General features: G+C 59.4%; 1 protein-coding gene across 6 annotated transcripts in view; it reads left to right on the forward strand.

Annotated features, from left to right (window-relative positions):
• The window catches only part of ANAPC4 (anaphase promoting complex subunit 4), a 78528-nt gene that overhangs the window by 11843 nt on the left and 43366 nt on the right, over positions 1-23319 (forward strand). For all 6 annotated transcript variants that reach the window (XM_066606039.1, XM_066606042.1, XM_066606041.1 and 3 more), the window contains exons 6-15: positions 4797-4823; positions 11636-11680; positions 12887-12971; positions 13932-14036; positions 14109-14192; positions 17640-17726; positions 18965-19029; positions 20197-20239; positions 20314-20390; positions 21530-21630. In XM_066606039.1, the coding sequence (XP_066462136.1) occupies positions 4797-4823; positions 11636-11680; positions 12887-12971; positions 13932-14036; positions 14109-14192; positions 17640-17726; positions 18965-19029; positions 20197-20239; positions 20314-20390; positions 21530-21630 (719 nt within the window). The remainder of the gene's footprint in view (positions 1-4796; positions 4824-11635; positions 11681-12886; positions 12972-13931; positions 14037-14108; positions 14193-17639; positions 17727-18964; positions 19030-20196; positions 20240-20313; positions 20391-21529; positions 21631-23319) is intronic.

The raw sequence follows: 23319 nt of genomic DNA on the forward strand, positions 1-23319 counted from the left end.
TCCACCAGCTCAGAGATAGAGAAGAGATCCCGCTCTCCTATGTGTACAGTGTATGGAGACATCATAGCAGCAGTCTACACCTACCAGCTCAGAGATAGAGATGAGATCCTGCTCTCCTATGTGTATAGTGTATGGAGACATCATAGCAGCAGTCTACACCTACCAGCTCAGAGATAGAGAAGAGATCCTGCTCTCCTATGTGTATAGTGTATGGAGACATCATAGCAGCAGTCTACACCCACCAGCTCAGAGATGGAGAAGACATCCTGCTCTCCTATGTGTACAGTGTATGGAGACATCATAGCAGCAGTCTACACCCACCAGCTCAGAGATAGAGAAGAGATCCTGCTCTCCTATGTGTATAGTGTAAGTAGACATCATAGCAGCAGTCTACACCCACCAGCTCAGAGATAGAGAAGAGATCCTGCTCTCCTATGTGTACAGTGTATGGAGACATCATAGCAGCAGTCTACACCCACCAGCTCAGAGATAGAGAAGAGATCCTGCTCTCCTATGTGTACAGTGTATGGAGACATCATAGCAGCAGTCTACACCCACCAGCTCAGAGATAGAGAAGAGATCCTGCTCTCCTATGTGTATAGTGTAAGTAGACATCATAGCAGCAGTCTACACCCACCAGCTTAGAGATAGAGAAGAGATCCTGCTCTCCTATGTGTACAGTGTATGGAGACGTCATAGCAGCAGTCTACACCCACCAGCTTAGAGATAGAGAAGAGATCCTGCTCTCCTATGTGTAAAGTGTATGGAGACGTCATAGCAGCAGTCTACACCCACCAGCTTAGAGATAGAGAAGAGATCCTGCTCTCCTATGTGTACAGTGTATGGAGACATCATAGCAGTAGTCTACACCCACCAGCTCAGAGATGGAGAAGAGATCCTGCTCTCCTATGTGTATAGTATAAGTAGACATCATAACAGCAGTCTACACCCACCAGCTCAGAGATAGAGAAGAGACCCTGCTCTCCTATGTGTATAGTGTAAGTAGACATCATAGCAGCAGTCTACACACACCAGCTCAGAGATAGAGAAGAGACCCTGCTCTCCTATGTGTATAGTGTAAGTAGACATCATAGCAGCAGTCTACAGCGACCAGCTCAGAGATAGAGAAGAGATCCTGCTCTGCTATGTGTACAGTGTATGGAGACATCATAGCAGCAGTCTACACCCACCAGCTCAGAGATAGAGAAGAGATCCTGCTCTCCTATGTGTACAGTGTATGGAGACATCATAGCAGCAGTCTACACCCACCAGCTCAGAGATGGAGAAGAGATCCTGCTCTCCTATGTGTACAGTATATGGAGACATCATAGCAGCAGTCTACACCCACCAGCTCAGAGATAGAGAAGAGATCCTGTTCTCCTATGTGTACAGTGTATGGAGACATCATAGCAGCAGTCTACACCCACCAGCTCAGAGATAGAGAAGAGATCCTGCTCTCCTATGTGTACAGTGTATGGAGACATCATAGCAGCAGTCTACACCCACCAGCTCAGAGATAGAGAAGAGATCCTGCTCTCCTATGTGTACAGTGTATGGAGACATCATAGCAGCCGTCTACACCCACCAGCTCAGAGAGAGAAGAGATCCTGCTCCCCTATGTGTACAGTGTATGGAGACATCATAGTAGCAGTCTACATCCACCAGCTCAGAGAGAGGAGATCCTGCTCTCCTATATGTACAGTGTATGGAGACGACATAGCAGCAGTCTACACCCACCAGCTCAGAGATAGAGAAGAGATCCCGCTCTACTATGTATATAGTGTATGGAGACATCATAGCAGCAGTCTACACCCACCAGCTCAGAGATAGAGAAGAGATCCTGCTCTCCTATGTGTGCAGTGTATGGAGACATCATAGCAGCAGTCTACACCCACCAGCTCAGAGATGGAGAAGAGATCCTGCTCTCCTATGTGTACAGTGTATGGAGACATCATAGCAGCAGTCTACACCCACCAGCTCAGAGATAGAGAAGAGATCCTGCTCTCCTGTGTGTACAGTGTATGGAGACATCATGGCAGCAGTCTACACCCACCAGCTCAGGGATAGAGAAGAGATCCTGCTCTCCTATGTGTACAGTGCATGGAGACATCATAGCAGCAGTCTACACCCACCAGCTCAGAGATAGAGAAGAGATCCTGCTCTCCTATGTGTACAGTGTATGGAGACATCATAGCAGCAGTCTACACCCACCAGCTCAGAGATAGAGAAGAGATCCTGCTCCCCTATGTGTGTAGTGTATGGAGACATCATAGCAGCAGTCTACACCCACCAGCTCAGAGATGGAGAAGAGATCCTGCTCTCCTATGTGTATAGTGTAAGTAGACATCATAACAGCAGTCTACACCCACCAGCTCAGAGATAGAGAAGAGATCCCGCTCTACTATGTATATAGTGTATGGAGACATCATAGCAGCAGTCTACACCCACCAGCTCAGAGATAGAGAAGAGATCCTGCTCTCCTGTGTGTACAGTGTATGGAGACATCATGGCAGCAGTCTACACCCACCAGCTCAGGGATAGAGAAGAGATCCTGCTCTCCTATGTGTACAGTGTATGGAGACATCACACCAGCAGTCTACACCCACCAGCTTAGAGATAGAGAAGAGATCCCGCTCTACTATGTATATAGTGTATGGAGACATCATAGCAGCAGTCTACACCCACCAGCTCAGAGATAGAGAAGAGATCCTGCTCTCCTGTGTGTACAGTGTATGGAGACATCATGGCAGCAGTCTACACCCACCAGCTCAGGGATAGAGAAGAGATCCTGCTCTCCTATGTGTACAGTGTATGGAGACATCACACCAGCAGTCTACACCCACCAGCTTAGAGATAGAGAAGAGATCCCGCTCTACTATGTATATAGTGTATGGAGACATCATAGCAGCAGTCTACACCCACCAGTTCAGAGATGGAGAAGAGATCCTGCTCTCCTATGTGTACAGTGTATGGAGACATCATAGCAGCAGTCTACACCCACCAGCTCAGAGATGGAGAATAGATCCTGCTCTCCTATGTGTACAGTGTATGGAGACATCATAGCAGCAGTCTACACCCACCAGCTCAGAGATAGAGAAGAGATCCTGCTCTCCTATGTGTACAGTGTATGGAGACATCATAGCAGCAGTCTACACCCACCAGTTCAGAGATGGAGAAGAGATCCTGCTCTCCTATGTGTACAGTGTATGGAGACATCATAGCAGCAGTCTACACCCACCAGCTCAGAGATGAAGAGATCCTGCTCTCCAATGTGTACAGTGTATGGAGACATCATAGCAGCAGTCTACACCCACCAGCTCAGAGATAGAGAAGAGATCCTGCTCTCCTATGTGTACAGTCTATGGAGACATCATAGCAGCAGTCTATACCCACCAGCTCAGAGATAGAGAAGAGATCCTGCTCTCCTATATGTACAGTGTATGGAGACATCATAGCAGCAGTCTACACCCACAAGCTCAGAGATAGAGAAGAGATCCTGCTCTCCTATATGTACAGTGTATGGAGACATCATAGCAGCAGTCTACACCCACAAGCTCAGAGATAGAGAAGAGATCCTGCTCTCCTATGTGTACAGTGTATGGAGACATCATAGCAGCAGACTACACCCACCAGCTTAGAGATAGAGAAGAGATCCTGCTCTCCTATGTGTGCAGTGTATGGAGACATCATAGCAGCAGTCTACACCCACCAGCTCAGAGATGGAGAAGAGATCCTGCTCTCCTATGTGTACAGTCTATGGAGACATCATAGCAGCAGTCTACACCCACCAGCTCAGAGATAGAGAAGAGATCCTGCTCTCCTATGTGTACAGTCTATGGAGACATCATAGCAGCAGTCTACACCCACCAGCTCAGAGATGGAGAAGAGATCCTGCTCTCCTATGTGTACAGTGTATGGAGACATCATAGCAGCAGTCTACACCCACAAGCTCAGAGATAGAGAAGAGATCCTGCTCTCCTATATGTACAGTGTATGGAGACATCATAGCAGCAGTCTACACCCACAAGCTCAGAGATAGAGAAGAGATCCTGCTCTCCTATATGTACAGTGTATGGAGACATCATAGCAGCAGTCTACACCCACAAGCTCAGAGATAGAGAAGAGATCCTGCTCTCCTATATGTACAGTGTATGGAGACATCATAGCAGCAGTCTACACCCACAAGCTCAGAGATAGAGAAGAGATCCTGCTCTCCTATGTGTACAGTGTATGGAGACATCATAGCAGCAGACTACACCCACCAGCTTAGAGATAGAGAAGAGATCCTGCTCTCCTATGTGTGCAGTGTATGGAGACATCATAGCAGCAGTCTACACCCACCAGCTCAGAGATGGAGAAGAGATCCTGCTCTCCTATGTGTACAGTGTATGGAGACATCATAGCAGCAGTCTACACCCACCAGCTCAGAGATGGAGAAGAGATCCTGCTCTCCAATGTGTACAGTGTATGGAGACATCATAGCAGCAGTCTACACCCACCAGCTCAGAGATAGAGAAGAGATCCTGCTCTCCTATGTGTACAGTCTATGGAGACATCATAGCAGCAGTCTACACCCACCAGCTCAGAGATGGAGAAGAGATCCTGCTCTCCTATGTGTACAGTGTATGGAGACATCATAGCAGCAGTCTACACCCTCCAGCTCAGAGATAGTCTGCAGAGGGTAAATCTGATAACTGCAGGATACAAGTCATGTAATGGCCATATAGTGTTCTTCCTCCTCTTCATGGATTCGGTTTCCCTGTTACTCATCTGTTTTTTTTTAATCTTTCTTCTAGTTATAATGCCACCGCTAAAATATTCAGGTAAGGCAGAAAAACATCTTAAAATGATTGAAAACACACAAAAACATAAAACGCAAGGGAATTTCATGTAATTTTTGCTTTCAATATTCAACAAATGACTTGTTTTTGTGCCCTGAATGACTTCTCTGTTTTATAGGGGTTCTCCCTCCTCCACAGGGTAGGGGAATTCCTTTACGGTGGGGGTCTGACCGCTGGAACCCGGCTGATCCGGGTGAAGACCCCTGTATGAATGCTGCTGCTCCATGCATCTCAGTGGAAGCATCGGAGATTGCTGAGAGTTTGTACTCTTCAACTGATGAGTGTTGGAGCGCTGCCGCCCTCCGCCGCTTGCACTGAAGTGGAGTGAAGGCACGTATGTGGGCATCCTCAGGACCCCTGTTCGTGGGATCGGTGGGGTCCTAGCGGTCATAAAGCTTTGGCAATATGTTTTTACCCTGGCACGAGCCCTCGGAGGGTCCTACCATAAATGCATTCCCCTGTTGGATCGGGAAAGCAGAAGGGTTTTCTCATGGGAATCTTTTAATAAACGTTCCTGCGTGTGCATCTCGCTGTCACGCATGTTACGGCGCCCCCTGCCGCTGCTACCGCCATTCCCTCTTACAACAACCACAAGGTGCAGAGAAGCGCCTCCAGCACCAATTATTAGCCTGCAGCATGGAGGGACTCGCTGATGTCCAGGATGAGCGCCCTATGATGATCCCTGGAACAGCAACGGTTCACGTTGTTTTACATCATCTAATAGAAAATATTTGGGAGGAAATGGGGGCGGGGTGATGTAAAAACTGTCCAGAAACTCCACCATTGTTTTTGGGATTTGTTTCCATGGCGTTCACCATTTTGTAAAAATAACCTGATGGCGCGATTACTGCAACAACAAGTTCTAGAGATGTTTTACTACTTTAGCACAAAGACCATAGTTTACATCGCCCCATGCTAACACCCAGAGCAGTCGTACTTCTCCGGGAGCGGGGCTCGGTGAAGGGCTCCGTCTGCGTCCCACGAGAGGCCCCCCCCCCCCCCCCTCCCCGGCGCTCCGTCTGCGTCCCGCGAGAGGCCCCCCCCCCCCCCCGGCGCTCCGTCTGCGTCCCGCGAGAGGCCCCCCCGGCGCTCCGTCTGCGTCCCGCGAGAGGCCCCCCCGGCGCTCCGTCTGCGTCCCGCGAGAGGCCCCCCCGGCGCTCCGTCTGCGTCCCGCGAGAGGCCCCCCCCGGCGCTCCGTCTGCGTCCCGCGAGAGGCCCCCCCGGCGCTCCGTCTGCGTCCCGCGAGAGGCCCCCCCGGCGCTCCGTCTGCGTCCCGCGAGAGGCCCCCCCGGCGCTCCGTCTGCGTCCCGCGAGAGGCCCCCCCGGCGCTCCGTCTGCGTCCCGCGAGAGGCCCCCCCGGCGCTCCGTCTGCGTCCCGCGAGAGGCCCCCCCGGCGCTCCGTCTGCGTCCCGCGAGAGGCCCCCCCGGCGCTCCGTCTGCGTCCCGCGAGAGGCCCCCCCGGCGCTCCGTCTGCGTCCCGCGAGAGGCCCCCCCGGCGCTCCGTCTGCGTCCCGCGAGAGGCCCCCCCGGCGCTCCGTCTGCGTCCCGCGAGAGGCCCCCCCGGCGCTCCGTCTGCGTCCCGCGAGAGGCCCCCCCGGCGCTCCGTCTGCGTCCCGCGAGAGGCCCCCCCGGCGCTCCGTCTGCGTCCCGCGAGAGGCCCCCCCCGGCGCTCCGTCTGCGTCCCGCGAGAGGCCCCCCCGGCGCTCCGTCTGCGTCCCGCGAGAGGCCCCCCCCGGCGCTCCGTCTGCGTCCCGCGAGAGGCCCCCCCCGGCGCTCCGTCTGCGTCCCGCGAGAGGCCCCCCCGGCGCTCCGTCTGCGTCCCGCGAGAGGCCCCCCCGGCGCTCCGTCTGCGTCCCGCGAGAGGCCCCCCCGGCGCTCCGTCTGCGTCCCGCGAGAGGCCCCCCCGGCGCTCCGTCTGCGTCCCGCGAGAGGCCCCCCCGGCGCGCCGTCTGCGTCCCGCGAGAGGCCCCCCCCGGCGCGCCGTCTGCGTCCCGCGAGAGGCCCCCCCCGGCGCGCCGTCTGCGTCCCGCGAGAGGCCCCCCCGGCGCGCCGTCTGCGTCCCGCGAGAGGCCCCCCCGGCGCGCCGTCTGCGTCCCGCGAGAGGCCCCCCCGGCGCTCCGTCTGCGTCCCGCGAGAGGCCCCCCCGGCGCTCCGTCTGCGTCCCGCGAGAGGCCCCCCCGGCGCTCCGTCTGCGTCCCGCGAGAGGCCCCCCCCCCCGGCGCTCCGTCTGCGTCCCGCGAGAGGCCCCCCCCCCCCGGCGCTCCGTCTGCGTCCCGCGAGAGCCCCCCCCCCCCCCCCGGCGCTCCGTCTGCGTCCCGCGAGAGGGCCCCCCCCCCCCCCCGACGCTCCGTCTGCGTCCCGCGAGAGGGCCCCCCCCTGGCACTCCGTCTGCGTCCCGCGAGAGGGCCCCCCCCCCGGCACTCCGTCTGCGTCCCGCGAGAGGCCCTCCCCCCCCTGGCGCTCCGTCTGCCCCCCTCCCCCCCGGCGCTCCGTCTGCGTCCCATGAGAGGCCCCCCCCCGGCACTCCGTCTGCGTCCCATGAGGGCCCCCCCTCCCCCATTGGCTCTCCGTCTGCGTCCCGCGAGAGGCCCCCCCCCCCTGGCGCTCCGTCTGTGTCTCGCGAGAGGCCCCCCCCCCCTGGCGCTCCGTCTGTGTCCCGCGAGAGGCCCCCCCCTGGCGCTCCGTCTGTGTCCCGCGTGAGGCCCCCCCCCCCCCTGGCGCTCCGTCTGCGTCCCGCGAGAGGCGCCCCCCCCCCCCCCGGCGCTCCGTCTGCGTCCCGCGAGAGGCGCCCCCCCCCCCCCGGCGCTCCGTCTGCGTCCCGCGAGAGGCGCCCCCCCCCCCCCCGGCGCTCCGTCTGCGTCCCGCGAGAGGCGCCCCCCCCCCCCCCCCCCCGGCGCTCCGTCTGCGTCCCGCGAGAGGCGCCCCCCCTCGGCGCTCCGTCTGCGTCCCGCGAGAGGCCCCCCCCCCCCCCCCCCATGCGCTCTGTCTGTGTCCCGCGAGAGGCCCCCCCCCCCCTGGCGCTCCGTCTGTGTCCCGCGAGAGGCCCCCCCCTGGCGCTCCGTCTGCGTCCCGCGAGAGGCGCCCCCCCCCCCGGCGCTCCGTCTGCGTCCCGCGAGAGGCGCCCCCCCCCCCCCCCTCGGCGCTCCGTCTGCGTCCCGCGAGAGGCCCCCCCCCCTGGCGCTCCGTCTGCGTCCCGCGAGAGGCCCCCCCCCGGCGCTCCGTCTGCGTCCCGCGAGAGGCCCCCCCCTGGCGCTCCGTCTGCGTCCCGCGAGAGGCCCCCCCCTGGCGCTCCGTCTGCGTCCCGCGAGAGCCCCCCCCCGGCGCTCCGTCTGCGTCCCGCGAGAGGGCCCCCCCCCCCCCGGCGCTCCGTCTGCGTCCCGCGAGAGGGCCCCCCCCTGGCACTCCGTCTGCGTCCCGCGAGAGGGCCCCCCCCCTGGCACTCCGTCTGCGTCCCGCGAGAGGCCCTCCCCCCCCTGGCGCTCCGTCTGCCCCCCTCCCCCCCGGCGCTCCGTCTGCGTCCCATGAGAGGCCCCCCCCCCGGCACTCCGTCTGCGTCCCATGAGGGCCCCCCCTCCCCCATTGGCTCTCCGTCTGCGTCCCGCGAGAGGCCCCCCCCCCTGGCGCTCCGTCTGTGTCTCGCGAGAGGCCCCCCCCCTGGCGCTCCGTCTGTGTCTCGCGAGAGGCCCCCCCCTGGCGCTCCGTCTGTGTTCCGCGAGAGGCCCCCCCCCCCTGGCGCTCCGTCTGTGTCCCGCGAGAGGCCCCCCCCCCCTGGCGCTCCGTCTGTGTCCCGCGAGAGGCCCCCCCCCTGGCGCTCCGTCTGTGTCCCGCGAGAGGCCCCCCCCCTGGCGCTCCGTCTGTGTCCCGCGAGAGGCCCCCCCCTGGCGCTCCGTCTGCGTCCCGCGAGAGGCCCCCCCCCTGGCGCTCCGTCTGCGTCCCGCGAGAGGCCCCCCCCTGGCGCTCCGTCTGCGTCCCGCGAGAGGCCCCCCCCTGGCGCTCCGTCTGCGTCCCGCGAGAGGCCCCCCCCTGGCGCTCCGTCTGCGTCCCGCGAGAGGCCCCCCCCTGGCGCTCCGTCTGCGTCCCGCGAGAGGCCCCCCCCTGGCGCTCCGTCTGCGTCCCGCGAGAGGCCCCCCCCTGGCGCTCCGTCTGCGTCCCGCGAGAGGGCCCCCCCCCGGCGCTCCGTCTGCGTCCCGCGAGAGGGCCCCCCCCGGCGCTCCGTCTGCGTCCCGCGAGAGGGCCCCCCCCGGCGCTCCGTCTGCGTCCCGCGAGAGGGCCCCCCCCCTGGCGCTCCGTCTGCGTCCCGCGAGAGGGCCCCCCCCTGGCGCTCCGTCTGCGTCCCGCGAGAGGCCCCCCCCCTGGCGCTCCGTCTGCGTCCCGCGAGAGGCCCCCCCCGGCGCTCCGTCTGCGTCCCGCGAGAGGGCCCCCCCCCCCCCCTGGCACTCCGTCTGCGTCCCGCGAGAGGCCCTCCCCCCCCTGGCGCTCCGTCTGCCCCCCTCCCCCCCGGCGCTCCGTCTGCGTCCCATGAGAGGCCCCCCCCCCGGCACTCCGTCTGCGTCCCATGAGGGCCCCCCCTCCCCCATTGGCACTCCGTCTGCGTCCCATGAGAGGCCCCCCCCCAGCGCTCCGTCTGCGTCCCATGAGAGCCCCCCCCCCCCTGGCGCTCCGTCTGCGTCCCATGAGAGGCCCCGGCGCTCCGTCTGCGTCCCATGAGATGCCCCCCCCCGACGCTCCGTCTGCGTCCCATGAGATGCCGCCCCCCCCCCCCCCCCCCGGCGCTCCGTCTGCGTCCCATGAGAGGCCCCCCCCCGGCGCTCCGTCTGCGTCCCATGAGAGGCCCCCCCCGGTGCTCCGTCTGCGTCCCATGAGAGGCCCTCCCGGCGCTCCGTCTGCGTCCCGCGAGAGGCCCCCCCCGGCGCTCCGTCTGCGTCCCATGAGAGGCCCCCCCGGCGCTCCGTCTGCGTCCCGCGAGAGGCCCCCCCCGGCGCTCCGTCTGCGTCCCATGAGAGGCCCCCCCGGCGCTCCGTCTGCGTCCCATGAGAGGCCCCCCCGGCGCTCCGTCTGCGTCCCGCGAGACGCCCCCCCCCTGGCGCTCCGTCTGCGTCCCGCGAGAGGCCCCCCCCCCCCCCCCCCCCCCCCCCGGCGCTCCGTCTGCGTCCCGCGAGAGGGCCCCCCCCCCCTGGCACTCCGTCTGCGTCCCGCGAGAGGCCCTCCCCCCCCTGGCGCTCCGTCTGCCCCCCTCCCCCCCGGCGCTCCGTCTGCGTCCCATGAGAGGCCCCCCCCCGGCACTCCGTCTGCGTCCCATGAGGGCCCCCCCTCCCCCATTGGCACTCCGTCTGCGTCCCATGAGAGGCCCCCCCCCCCTGGCGCTCCGTCTGCGTCCCATGAGAGGCCCCGGCGCTCCGTCTGCGTCCCATGAGATGCCCCCCCCCCCCCCGACGCTCCGTCTGCGTCCCATGAGATGCCGCCCCCCCCCCGGCGCTCCGTCTGCGTCCCGCGAGAGGCCCCCCCCCGGCGCTCCGTCTGCGTCCCATGAGAGGCCCCCCCCGGCGCTCCGTCTGCGTCCCATGAGAGGCCCCCCCCGGCGCTCCGTCTGCGTCCCGCGAGAGGCCCCCCCCGGCGCTCCGTCTGCGTCCCATGAGAGGCCCCCCCGGCGCTCCGTCTGCGTCCCATGAGAGGCCCCCCCCCCCCCCGGCGCTCCGTCTGCGTCCCGCGAGAGGGCCCCCCCCCCTGGCACTCCGTCTGCGTCCCGCGAGAGGCCCTCCCCCCCCTGGCGCTCCGTCTGCCCCCCTCCCCCCCGGCGCTCTGTCTGCGTCCCATGAGAGGCCCCCCCCCGGCACTCCGTCTGCGTCCCATGAGGGCCCCCCCTCCCCCATTGGCACTCCGTCTGCGTCCCATGAGAGGCCCCCCCCCCAGCGCTCCGTCTGCGTCCCATGAGAGCCCCCCCCCCCCCCCTGGCGCTCCGTCTGCGTCCCATGAGAGGCCCCGGCGCTCCGTCTGCGTCCCATGAGATGCCCCCCCCCCGACGCTCCGTCTGCGTCCCATGAGATGCCGCCCCCCCCCCCCCCCGGCGCTCCGTCTGCGTCCCATGAGAGGCCCCCCCCCCCCCCCCCGGCGCTCCGTCTGCGTCCCATGAGAGGCCCCCCCCCGACGCTCCGTCTGCGTCCCATGAGAGGCCCTCCCGGCGCTCCGTCTGCGTCCCGCGAGAGGCCCCCCCCGGCGCTCCGTCTGCGTCCCATGAGAGGCCCCCCCGGCGCTCCGTCTGCGTCCCATGAGAGGCCCCCCCGGCGCTCCGTCTGCGTCCCGCGAGAGGCCCCCCCGGCGCTCCGTCTGCGTCCCGCGAGAGGCCCCCCCCGGCGCTCCGTCTGCGTCCCATGAGAGGCCCCCCCCGGCGCTCCGTCTGCGTCCCATGAGAGGCCCCCCCCCCCCGGCGCTCCGTCTGCGTCCCGCGAGAGGCCCCCCCCCCGGCGCTCCGTCTGCGTCCCGCGAGAGGCTCCCCCGGCGCTCCGTCTGCGTCCCGCGAGAGGCCCCCCCCCCGGCGCTCCGTCTGCGTCCCGCGAGAGGCTCCCCCGGCGCTCCGTCTGCGTCCCATGAGAGGCCCCTTTGGCTCCAGTTGTGGAAAAGGGAAAGGGCTCTTTTGAAGTCTTAGTGTCTAAGGTTTGGTGCCGCCGGAGAGGAACGTCATGTTGTTTGTTCTGCCGGCTGAGCGCCATCAATATGGAATCCAGGAACGCTGCTATGATTGGGGTCTGGCTGACGGACGCCCCTCACCGGCTCAACTTGTCTCTTTCTTCTTGCAGTGAAGAGAAATCTGATGAAATAATCAAGTTCCTCGGAGACGTCCGGTAGGTGAACCACCAGCCTCTGGGCGGGCTTCTCTGCCTTACACTATCCTACCCCCAGCAGGTGGGTGGTAACATGGCGCAGGCGGCACTTAAGGCCCAACTAGGAACAGAGGTTTCCTGAAGGCCGGCCGGTGGCGCCTCATGATTACTTGAAACGTCAGCTCGGATCATTGCTAGCACGTGGCACGTGGCGGTTAACCCTTGGCGGCAGCACGTCTCCTTCATGTCAGGAGCGCTGATGCCACCATACACCTCAAGGTGTTTTCTGCTACTACACTTCTTGTACTTTCTCGGTCGGGTGACCGCTGCGCCATAACAACCCACAGATATGTCCGTAGACTCGTTGGCACCTAAACCCTCTATACGACACATTCCGGAACGGACGAATCCCTACTGCAGCCTGCCAGCCCTTTAATCGCAGTCTTTCCTGGTGGGCACACCAGTTCATGGGGGTCTTGCTCACTATGGGGGGGGGGGGGCTCCCCTCAACTGCACTTGGTCCTCCATATCACACCTCTCTGAATCGCGATGCTCTTTCGCGGACTCCATGTCATCGGCATCCCTAGTAGCGTGAGGCTGCGGATCCGCCGTACTGAAAAGTAGAAAGCCTTCCTTTAGTCCCACCAAAGGCCGTAGATTGAGCGGTCAGTGACCGTATCCTCTCTGCTCTCAGTGCTGGCACGTAGCTCCTCCGGCTGCAGTTCCTTCATAGTCCTGAGGTGTCCCCGTTGCCTCTAGTGCTGCTCTCTGACCTTGTCGCCGCGCTCCTCATCTGAGATTAACATGGGGGCTTCGGGCTGCAACGGCTTCCACTACCTCCCGGGTGGTCCTTCGTTTGCCTCCTCTCACAGTCTTGGGGCCTTTTTCTGTGCCAGGCGGCGCACCCACACTATGGGCACCTCTAGCCGTCTGCTGCTCTCCCTGATGGCGCAGCGACAGCTCCTCTGGCAGCCAAGGTGACTACCAGCAAATCCCACGAGAAGGGTGGGCCCTCGCATCTGCGACTGGATCTTCACATGAAGAATAACCATTCCCGTGACTGCTGGCTGATGTCACGGCCCCCTCACACGACTATGCCGGGTATATTGGTGCCCGCGGTAACAGTCCGCAGCCGGCCGGCCCCCAGTCTGCCCGCTCGCCCCGACACTCCTTCTGGTCGCACATCTTATCGCTGTAAAACCTAATGGCTTGTCTCTGTTCCATAAGACTTAATGCTTTGGTCCTCGGAGGCGTCTCGGGGGAGATTGAGATCTACGCCTACGGAATGTACAAGATTGCCACAATTACCGAGGTATGGGATTTACTGCTCTGTCATGTGATCTGTGTGCACTCACAGGAAGCGGCGCCATAGTTGGTCTGTATTGCGTAGCTCGGAGCGGCCGCGGTCCGTCACGCCGCATTACATCATTGATTGCTAAATTAAAGGCGTTTGCCAGGACTGATCTACTAATGGCCTATCCTCCGGACGGCCATCAGCTTGGGGCCCCCAGCGGTCCGCTGTTCTCTAGCCCACTTCCGGTGTGTACGGAGCTGGAAGCGGATGGCTCAGTACACAATGAGAGCGAAGTCTGCAGTACCAACCTGGGCGGCCGCAGTGTACTGAGCGGACGCCAGCGGCCCCACTGAGGGTGGCTCACCAGTAGTTCAGTCCTGGAGAACCCCTTTAAATGTCACCGTTGATGCCGTCTCCTACTGATATAGGATTTGTCGTTGCTTATGGGGTTGGACATTCTATAGTGTGACTGCTGTAACTGTAAAGAAGCCTTCCTTTATAGATGTCCGTCAGCTTCCTCCACATGTAAGGAATGTCCTTGGGAAGGATAGATGCTGTTCGTTGTGCTGACGGCACACACACACATATATATATATATACCTGTTGGTGAGAGCTCCTCTACTGGTCCTTTTACACTTGAGGAGCTGTGGGGCGAACGATGATGGGCAGCTCTTACAGAGCAGCGCTGGTACCCCTCATAGCGCTGTTGGCGTGGGGGTAGTGGGGGGGTGTTCTGCCCCGCCGCCACCCTTCACAATAAGCAGTCGACCAGACGTGAACGCCGCTGTTTACACGGAATGACTCGTCCTTTGCCTCTCTGAACGATTCTTATTCCGCAGTGCGGTCACACGGGGCGAGTAGCGGGCAGATTCCCAGCGATTCTAGATGGTGCTCGCTCGATGTAAAGCGCCCGGACTCCACCCTGCAGACCGTCTGCCATGAACGGTTCGGCTACCGTCTTGACGTCTTGTCTTGCAGGTCTTCGGCTCGTGTCTTGGCTTGTGCTTGTCCAGTGATTTAAGATCCCTCTCTGTTGTAACTGAGCTGACAACCGCCTCGACTCCCGAGATCACCTACTTCCAGGTGCGTGAGCGCCCCCTAGAGGAAGGACAGTTACTGCTTCCGGCTTCACTACAAGTCTTGTTTCTTCCGCAGCTGGATACGAGTTTACTATCGGAATATTTACCGGAGGTCACCCGAATGGCAAGGAAGTTCACCCACATCTCCACTCTTCTTCAGGTAGGTTCCACTAAGTAGGCTGCTTGGCTATTAGAAGTGTTGCAGTGTCCCTGGGGGGCCACAACCTTTATGAGGGCCATGTTGTTAAAATGAACCAAGGCCTGAACGTAAAGGGGTGCTACTGTCTGACGTTCATGGCATATTGAAAGTATAAGTCTTAGAGGAGCCGCTTCCACCGTCAGGACCCCCACCTAGTGTAAGTATGGGGGTCCCTCCCATGTCCAGAACAGAAGGGACAATGCAGACATACTGCTCTCTCCATATCGGAACGGAGAGACATGAAGATACCCGCGTGTGTCACCTCTCCACCTCCTCTACTTTCTGGGGTCACATGGGGCTCAGGAGACCTTCATTTGGCCACCCAACGCACCCTTAGTACTTACCCCCACTGTCATCAGCCACCAGACAAGCATGACTGCGACCAGATGGTTGGGGGTCCCACACAAGGGCATCATGGGCTGCAGGTTGTGCCCCCACCATTGCTGATGGATTCAAGGACTACAGACGCCTCCTACATTTCATACATATAATTTAGGGGGTTCACATTAACGGGGGTTCAGATGCTACAAAAGAGATCTGCTAATAGATAGGCAGACCCCACCCCGGGGTCACCCCCGCTACAATGCCCCACCAGGGGTGACTAGACTGGGGAGCTCGCCCCTCCGTCCTCACTGAAAGCTACATTTATAGTAGACCCGGCTGCCCCCCTGCTTAACTGTTGGGACCCCTCTAAAATGTTTCTCGGAGGGCCGTGTCCCGGGCCGTCAGCGCCTTGAAATGCGGTTTCTCTTCTAGTATCATAATGGCCGAGAAGAAGGTGCGCTACATTCAGTGTCCTCCCCGGAGATTGCAGCGCCACGAAGACCATTCCCTGCACATCCTGAGGTCCCCCCACGTAATACAGTTATATCTGCAAGACATGGGTGGTCCACACCGCCCCCATCAGTCCCTGCCAGAGCCCCCCGGGTTACAACCGCACGGCCGCTGAGATCCTCTATACAGTTTATATCGCCTCCATTATTTTAATCTGCTTTATAGTGTTTTAGCGATGGACGGGCCCGATCGCGCCTTCAGGTGCTGCACAGATGGTGGCGCTGCGGCGGGGGCGCTCCGGGAACCGCAGCTTATTACTGGGCAGCACAACATGCTCTTATCCCCTGCAGCCATACTAGGAAGAGAAGCCAAACGATGGCATAACAGCCGGCCGCCCTCCTCGCTCTATACCGACTGTCTCTCCTAAGCGCTCTGTAATAAACCTGGTGCTGCCGCGTGTACCCACTGGGCGAGGACCCGTCCCTGCGCTCGTATGTATGGCGAGCGTCCTGCCAGCGGCACTGCCACCCTCTCCGGCTGAGGCGTCTCCATCGCGTCCAGAGACCTTCTGTATCGATGGCGGGAAGGGGACATGGGCTTCGGGGACAACCCCTCTGAGCTCTCCGCCTCGCAGCGCCGCTTGTAGATGAGCCGAAGCTCGTTTAAACGAGTGACAACAAACCTGACGGGTCAAGAATCGTTCAGTCTGGTCAGAGACGCAGATCATCCTTGATAATCGTTCACTTCTTGTTCAGTGCCTTACGCTCCGGTGGGGCGGCTTCTCCTCGTGCCCCGCTGCGAGGCGGAAAGGGGGTGGTTTCTTGTGCCCCCCTGCGGTAAGGGGGGTGGCTTCTAGTGCTGCGGGGCAGGAAGGGGGTGGCTTCTCATGCCCCGCCGCGGGGCGAGAAGGGGGTGGCTTCTCCTCGTGCCCCGCCGCGGGCCGAGAAGAGGGTGGCTTCTCCTCGTGCCCTGCCGCGGGGCGAGAAGGGGGTGGCTTCTCCTCGTGCCCCGCCGCGGGGCGGGAGGGGGTGGCTTCCCCTCGTGCCCCGCCACGGGGCGGGAGGGGGGCGGCTTCTCGTGCCCCGCTGTGGGAAGGGGGCGGCTTCTCCTCGTGCCCCGCCGCGGGCGAGAAAGGGGTGGCTTCTCCTCGTGCCCCGCCGCGGGGCGGGAGGGGGTGGCTTCTCCTCGTGCCCCGCTGTGCGAAGGGGGTGGCTTCTCGTGCCCCGCTGTTGGAAGGGGGTGGCTTCTCGTGCCCCGCTGTGGGAAGGGGGTGGCTTTTCTTTGTGCCCCGCTGCGGGGCGAGGAGGGGGTGGCTTCTCGTGCCCCGCTGTGGGAAGGGGGTGGCTTCTCCTCGTGCCCCGCCGTGGGGCGGCTTCTCCTCGCGCTCCTATGTGAACACCACATGCAGTGATAAGTGACCGAGCCACCAATGATCTTCTACCGGCTGAGACCGTTACCACGACCGATCAGCGAATGATTCTCGTTAGTCGTTGGCTGATTCCACTCTGCAGCACACTTGTTGTTAGCGATGCGCAGAGGGGCGGCTTACAGTGACTTCAGTGCTGAACTCACGTCTGATCTCTTTGCCTCGTGAGGTCTGCCTGTTACGGCAATAATGTCATCCGACCGCCGCGGTACACAATTAGTCCGGTCGGCTCGCCGTTAGGGGATTGCGCAGCTATTCGGCAGTCACTGTCCCACCCCGCGCGCTGACTGAACACTATATGGGTGGGTTTATGTTTCCATGGAGACGCTGCGGATCCTCCAGGAAGTTGTGATTAATGAACCGCGTTTTTACCGCTCGTTGGTTTGACTAAATACAAGAATCTAAATCAGTAAACCGATACATTTCTGGCCTCGCCATCCATCAAAGTAACGCATTATTAACCGCACGGTGAACGGCGTCCGAACAAGCGACCAAAAAGTTGTACGTATTCCAAAATGGTTCCAACACAAACTACAGGACGCCCCGCAAACTAACGAGCCGTCGCACCGCCGTGTGGGCGGAGACATACGCGATATTGCGTGCGGAAGATGGCGGCAGAAAATAGTTAAGTGTAATGTCTTTGAAATAAAATAATAGTAGTAGAGCAAAAACCCTTCGGCGCCCAGGATGGCGGTGATCGCTCCGAGCCGCAGAGTCGCCATCAGGTCGGCTGTGTTGCACTTTGTGCGCCGTAGAAACAAAACGCACTGAAAGACGGCTGAAGTTTTTTCCATTTTGCTCCATGTAGAACTTTTATACTATATGTATATACTCCATGGGTACATTGTACGGCGGATCAGGTGGCACCGCTGATGCCCGCCCCGCTGATGCCCACCCCGCTGATGCCCGCCCCGCTGATGCCCGCCCCGCTGATGCCCGCCCCGCTGATGCCCGCCCCGCAAACCACACACAAATCACTTTCGTTTATGAAACATGTTTAAAGACTTGTTGCGCCGTGTGATTGGTCCATTTTGCTGGCTTGCAGTGCAGCGCGGAGTCGCTGGGGCGGACGAGGTTGTATGGAGCCCTAGAGCAGATCAGACCCCCGGGGCAGGAATGGGTGGGCACGGCGCTCACTCCACGCCGGCTGGTTACCTCGCTTCTCCGCGCCATTTACGTCTAGCGATGTTTTCTTTTCTGGGTTGCAGTATATAAAGCTGTCGCTGACCTGCATGTGCGAAGCCTGGGAGGAGATCCTCATGCAGATGGATTCCCGCCTGACCAAGTTTGTCCAGGTGTGTATATGGGGGATGTATATATGGTGTATGGGGGATCTATATACGGTATATAGGGGAGGTGTATTATATACATCGGGGGGGGGTATATAAGCTGAAGCTGACCCATTGGTTTCTATAGGGTATTGTGAGCATGCTCTGACCTGTGCAGGGAGGGGAGGAGGGGAGCTGTGACTATTGTGAATGGTGGGTCCTGTGTTATCTATATATAGGTGTCTCCTCTCAGTGTAATCCTGTCTGTACAGGGAGGGGAGGAGGTGAGCTGTGACTATTGTGAATGGAGGCTCCAGTGTTATCTATATATAGGCGTCACCTCTCAGTGTAATCCTGTCTGTACAGGGAGGGGAAGAGGTGAGCTGTGACTATTGTGAATGGTGGATCCTGTGTTATCTATATATAGGTGTCTCCTCTCAGTGTAATCCTGCCTGTACAGGGAGGGGAGGAGGTGAGCTGTGACTATTGTGAATGGTGGCTCCTGTGTTATCTATATATAGGCGTCACCTCTCAGTGTAATCCTGTCTGTACAGGGAGGGGAGGAGGTGAGCTGTGACTATTGTGAATGGTGGTCCTGTGTTATCTATATATAGGTGTCTCCTCTCAGTGTACTCCTGTCTATACAGGGAGGGGAGGAGGTGAGCTGTGACTATTGTGAATGGTGGTCCTGTGTTATCTATATATAGGTGTCACCTCTCAGTGTAATCCTGCCTGTACAGGAGGGGAGGAGGTGAGCTATGACTATTGTGAATGGTGGATCCTGTGTTATCTATATATAGGTGTCACCTCTCAGTGTAATCCTGTCTGTACAGGGAGGGGAGGAGGTGAGCTGTGACTATTGTGAATGGTGGCTCCTGTGTTATCTACATATAGGAGTCTCCTCTCAGTGTAATCCTGTCTGTACAGGGAGGGGAGGAGGTGAGCTGTGACTATTGTGAATGGTGGCTCCTGTGTTATCTATATATAGGAGTCTCCTCTCAGTGTAATCCTGTCTGTACAGGGAGGGGAGGAGGTGAGCTGTGACTAGTGTGAATGCTATCTGTGTAATGCTCCTTTTTCTCCTAATGAGCCCCCTGATTCTCGTTTGCCGGAGCTGCACATGATGATCTGCATGAGTGACGCGGACGTTCTACAGATTTTGATGGGGGTTCTCTGTGCTGTAGGGAACCGCCGGCGGATGCTTCTGCCTGTAGGGGGCGCAGCGTGAGCGATGCTTGCAGACATCCTGTTTTCTCTGCTTCCAGGAGAAGAATACAAGCACTTCTGTCCAGGATGAATTCATGGAGCTCCTGCTGTGGGGTAAAGCCAGGTGAGGCTGCAGGGTGAGGGTCCGTCTGGCACTGGGGTCTCCTCCTAGGATTTTAAATAACTTTCACTTTGAGGCCAGCGGCCGAGGTGCCGGGTGGCGCCGGGGCGAGGTCTTGTGCCCTCACTCAGCCGCTACATCGGGGTTACAGTGTTGGCGCCCCCTAGAGATGTCTTCTGCATCCATAAGATGGCGCTGTGCCGACACACGGTGAGCCCGCCGCTCCCGGGCCGCAGATATCCTACAACTTCCCACCTGGATTGTTGAGCGCTAAATGCCATAAAATAGAACGCGCTCGAAAATCGCTGCCATCAAACGGCTCCCATTAAAAACAGTGTGAGCGTTATACCGCCATTAGCACGCTGCTGAAAGTGTTGTGCTAGTCGCGGTAAAAAGCACCCGTGTAGGGGGGGGCTGAGATCAGCAGCGTCACAGAACGGCCCGTTATCAGAGGACCCAGCCGCTCACGGTCTCAGGAACTCACCGCCAACCTCAGGCGGTTTTCTCATGTAGCGGAGTGGAGGATATACCATGAATGGCGCGATCGAGGAAAACATCCAGCGGAAGGGGATCCTGCGGACGGAAACAACTCCTCACTGAAAGGGGTCGGAGGAGGATGTCAGGAATCGTTCGGACCAACAGGCTGCACAGTCAGCTGAATACAACGCTTAGTTTAAATACAAAAATTCTGCGACACTTTTGATGCATTTTAGGCCACGCCCCCTCTATGTCCGAAAGGGTCTAAATACACACAATAAATGTGGCGCAAAGCAAGTTAGATAGATCTCCGTCGTCATGGGCAACGGGAAACTTATAGTTTGAATAGTAAATACGCCCAATCGTGTCTAAGAGAAACAGACTCCAGCGGGCAAAAGAGCGCAAAACGTGTATCACTGAGCAGCGGAGAAACATCTCCTGGTCAGACGGGCCCAGATTTATGTGCTGATGGGAGGGCAGAATTTGGTGCAAGCAGCATGAATCGCTGACCCCTTCCTGTCCGCTGGTGGAGCTGCAGTAATGGCGGGGAGGGTTCTTGGTGCACCCGGGTCCTCTGATGCCTGTGGATGCATTGCTGCGCTCCGGCGCGCCGATAGATGGGGTCACCCAGTGTGTGAAGTGCTGCTCTTGGACTCGCCCGTCCGCTGACTGTCCTTGTGTTTGTGTCTTTAGTCCGGAGCTGCAGGCCTTACTGATGAATCAGCTGACCGTTAAGGTGAGTCTTCACTTCTCTCTCCACCCTCCGCCCTCCAGAGGGTCAGCGCACTGACGGCCTGTCCTTGCTCCCAGGGCCTGAAGAAGCTCGGACAGTCGGTCGAGTCTTCATACTCCACTATTCAAAAGCTGGTGATCAGCCATCTGCAGAGGTAAGTCGCACCGATGTACACTTATATGGTGTTAAAGGGGTGTACGGCGATGGGACCGTTGTTGTCGTCCCCCCCCCCCAGTTTCCATCCCTCTGGCTGATTGATGGGGGTCCGACTGCTTTGCCCCCCACTGATCCTGAGAATGAGGGCCCGGTGTCCCCCTTATTACACGCTTCATGATATACGGGTCCGTATCTGGTCACACGTGTGCAGCAGCTCCATGCCCCTCTATGGCGCAGCAGAGACCCAGGAGCTGCGCTCGACCGTCCGCCCCATTGCAAGGAGTGGAGGGACATTGCTTCATTCATGGCCGAGCGCATCGCTCAACTGTGTGCCTGCGCCATAGAGGGGAAGGAGTGTGCGACCAGCGGCGCCATTACAGAGATGGATCAGCATGTTCAGTGGGGGTCTCAGCGGTCGGACCCTCCACCAATATATCAGGTTTTACCCATGGAGTGGAATAACGTGGGGGTCATGGCGGCTCTTAGAAACCCCTGTAAGTCCTTGGAGATGTCGGGAGGAGCACCGCTTGGTCTCTGACTCCTCTCTTCGGTCCGCCGCTGCCGCATGCATGGAAGTGGTTGACGGCGCTTCTACATGAAGACTAGCGTTCCACAAATCGTTAGAATCAGCGAAAATCCCCGAAATTGGTTCAGTGTAACCATGGTGACCGCCCGACCAATGAATGATGATTCGTGCGCTCGCTGCTCGCCGCTCATCCTCTGCGGGCAAAAAATTATCATTCGTCATTTTTATTTTGCGTCGTTGGCAGGCGTGGGGGAGGGGCGGTGGGCAGGGCGTAGTGCCATGCCCCACAGAACGCTCTGCGACCGGCTGCCGGCAGAACAGCAGCAGCTTTAACACTCCCACAAAGCGCTCTATTGGCTGCTAACGCATCGAATGAGCAGAAGTGCGTCATGGCGGGCGCCGCAGCAGCGACGTAAAAGGCCGCATTGACTGCGATATGCGAGTTACACATGAGAACCTCGGGCCAGCCTGCATCACACAGCATGGAGAGCCGTCCGATCTCCGTAGGCGCCTCGCATGTTCTGCCCTCCTCCAGCACCTTCTGGCGTCTCCTAGGCTATAGTAGGGCTAGCGCTCCGGGATTAGATGACCCACCTTCTCTGTTCTTGCAGCGGCTCCGAGGCTTTGCTCTACCACCTCAGTGAGCTGAAAGGGATGGCCTTGTGGAAGCAGAAGTATCAGCCCCTCGGCCTGGATGCCAAAGCCATTGAAGGTATGTCGATGAGCGACTGGATTGTTTAACCCCAAGGATGCTGCGGTCACTGGTGGCCTTGGCATTTAAGTGGTTAAGGAGGGTTTTCAGCACCAAACGGGTGATGACCATCCTGTAAAATGGCCAGTAGTACAGTAATGTGATACAGAAGTATTGCAGTGTATTATATCTGACGATCACATGATCACGTCTCCGGCTGAGGCAGAATAATGGAAACACTCCAAGTTAACAAAGAAGGACGATTCGCTCATTCAGTTTATTTGTTTTCGCAATTTAAATTTTTATTTAATTATTTGCTGAAAATTGTACAATAGAGGAAATGTGCGGAAATGTGCCGGCAGTGACCGAGGTGGAGGCGGAGCTAGAGGCTCACCAGATACTAAATGAATAATAATAATCTTTATTTGTATAGCGCCAACATATCCCGCAGCGCTTACATAGACAGGGGGATACAGAAAGACAAAAGTACAAACATTACAGACCCACGGTTACAAAGTAATCAGCTGATGGGAACAGTAGGGGTGAGGGTCCGGCTCCAACCAGCTTACATACTACAAGTAATGGGGTGATACAGAAGGTAAAGGGGCTGGAGATGGGCACGGTATGGTGGGGTGGAGATGTGCACGGTATGGGGGGTGGAGATGTGCACGGTATGGGGGGTGGAGATGTGCACGGTATGGGGGGGTGGAGATGGGCACGGTATGGGGGGGTGGAGATGGGCACGGTATGGGGGGGTGGAGATGGGCACGGTATGGGGGGTGGAGATGTGCACGGTATGGGGGGTGGAGATGTGCACGGTATGGCGAGGTGGAGATGTGCACTGTATGGCGAGGTGGAGATGTGCACGGTATGGCGGGGTGGAGATGTGCACGGTATGGGGGGGTGGAGATGTGCGCGGTATGGGGGGGTGGAGATGTGCACGGTATGGCGAGGTGGAGATGTGCACGGTATGGCGAGGTGGAGATGTGCACGGTATAGCGAGGTGGAGATGTGCACGGTATGGTGGAGATGTGCACGGTATGGCGAGGTGGAGATGTGCACGGTATGGCAAGGTGGAGATGTGCACGGTATGGCGAGGTGGAGATGTGCACGGTATGGTGGAGATGTGCACAGTATGGCGAGGTGGAGATGTGCACGGTATGGTGGAGATGTGCACGGTATGGCGAGGTGGAGATGTGCACGGTATGGCGAGATGGAGATGTGCACGGTATGGTGGAGATGTGCACGGTATGGCGAGGTGGAGATGTGCACGGTATGGTGGAGATGTGCACGGTATGGTGAGGTGGAGATGTGCACGGTGTGGCGGGGTGGAGATGTGCGCGGTATGGTGGGGTGGAGATGTGCATGGCATGGGGGGGTGGAGAGTGAGGGATGCTATACACATAGACAATGGTCAGACATTTAGCCGTGTGACGGCAGAAACAGTGTGACTGCAGGAGCGGTTTATGATGGCTAGCAGGGATTGCAGTCGGTAGGTCAGGGAGCATGTTATCAGGGGGTACAGAGGGGTTTGTTTAGGGAATGCGGTATGCCTCCCTGAAGAGGTGCGTTTTTAGAGCACGCCTGAAGTTTGGAGATTGGATACAGGGGGTAAAGGAGAGATCGGGGTCAGATATAACCCCAAGGCAGCGGGCGTGCTGGGAGTTATGGTGCCACACACTGAGATGGAGATGTCAGGAGGAGGGCGGT

This window comes from Eleutherodactylus coqui, chromosome 6 (genome assembly GCF_035609145.1).
Source record: "Eleutherodactylus coqui strain aEleCoq1 chromosome 6, aEleCoq1.hap1, whole genome shotgun sequence".
Taxonomy (NCBI): domain Eukaryota; kingdom Metazoa; phylum Chordata; class Amphibia; order Anura; family Eleutherodactylidae; genus Eleutherodactylus; species Eleutherodactylus coqui.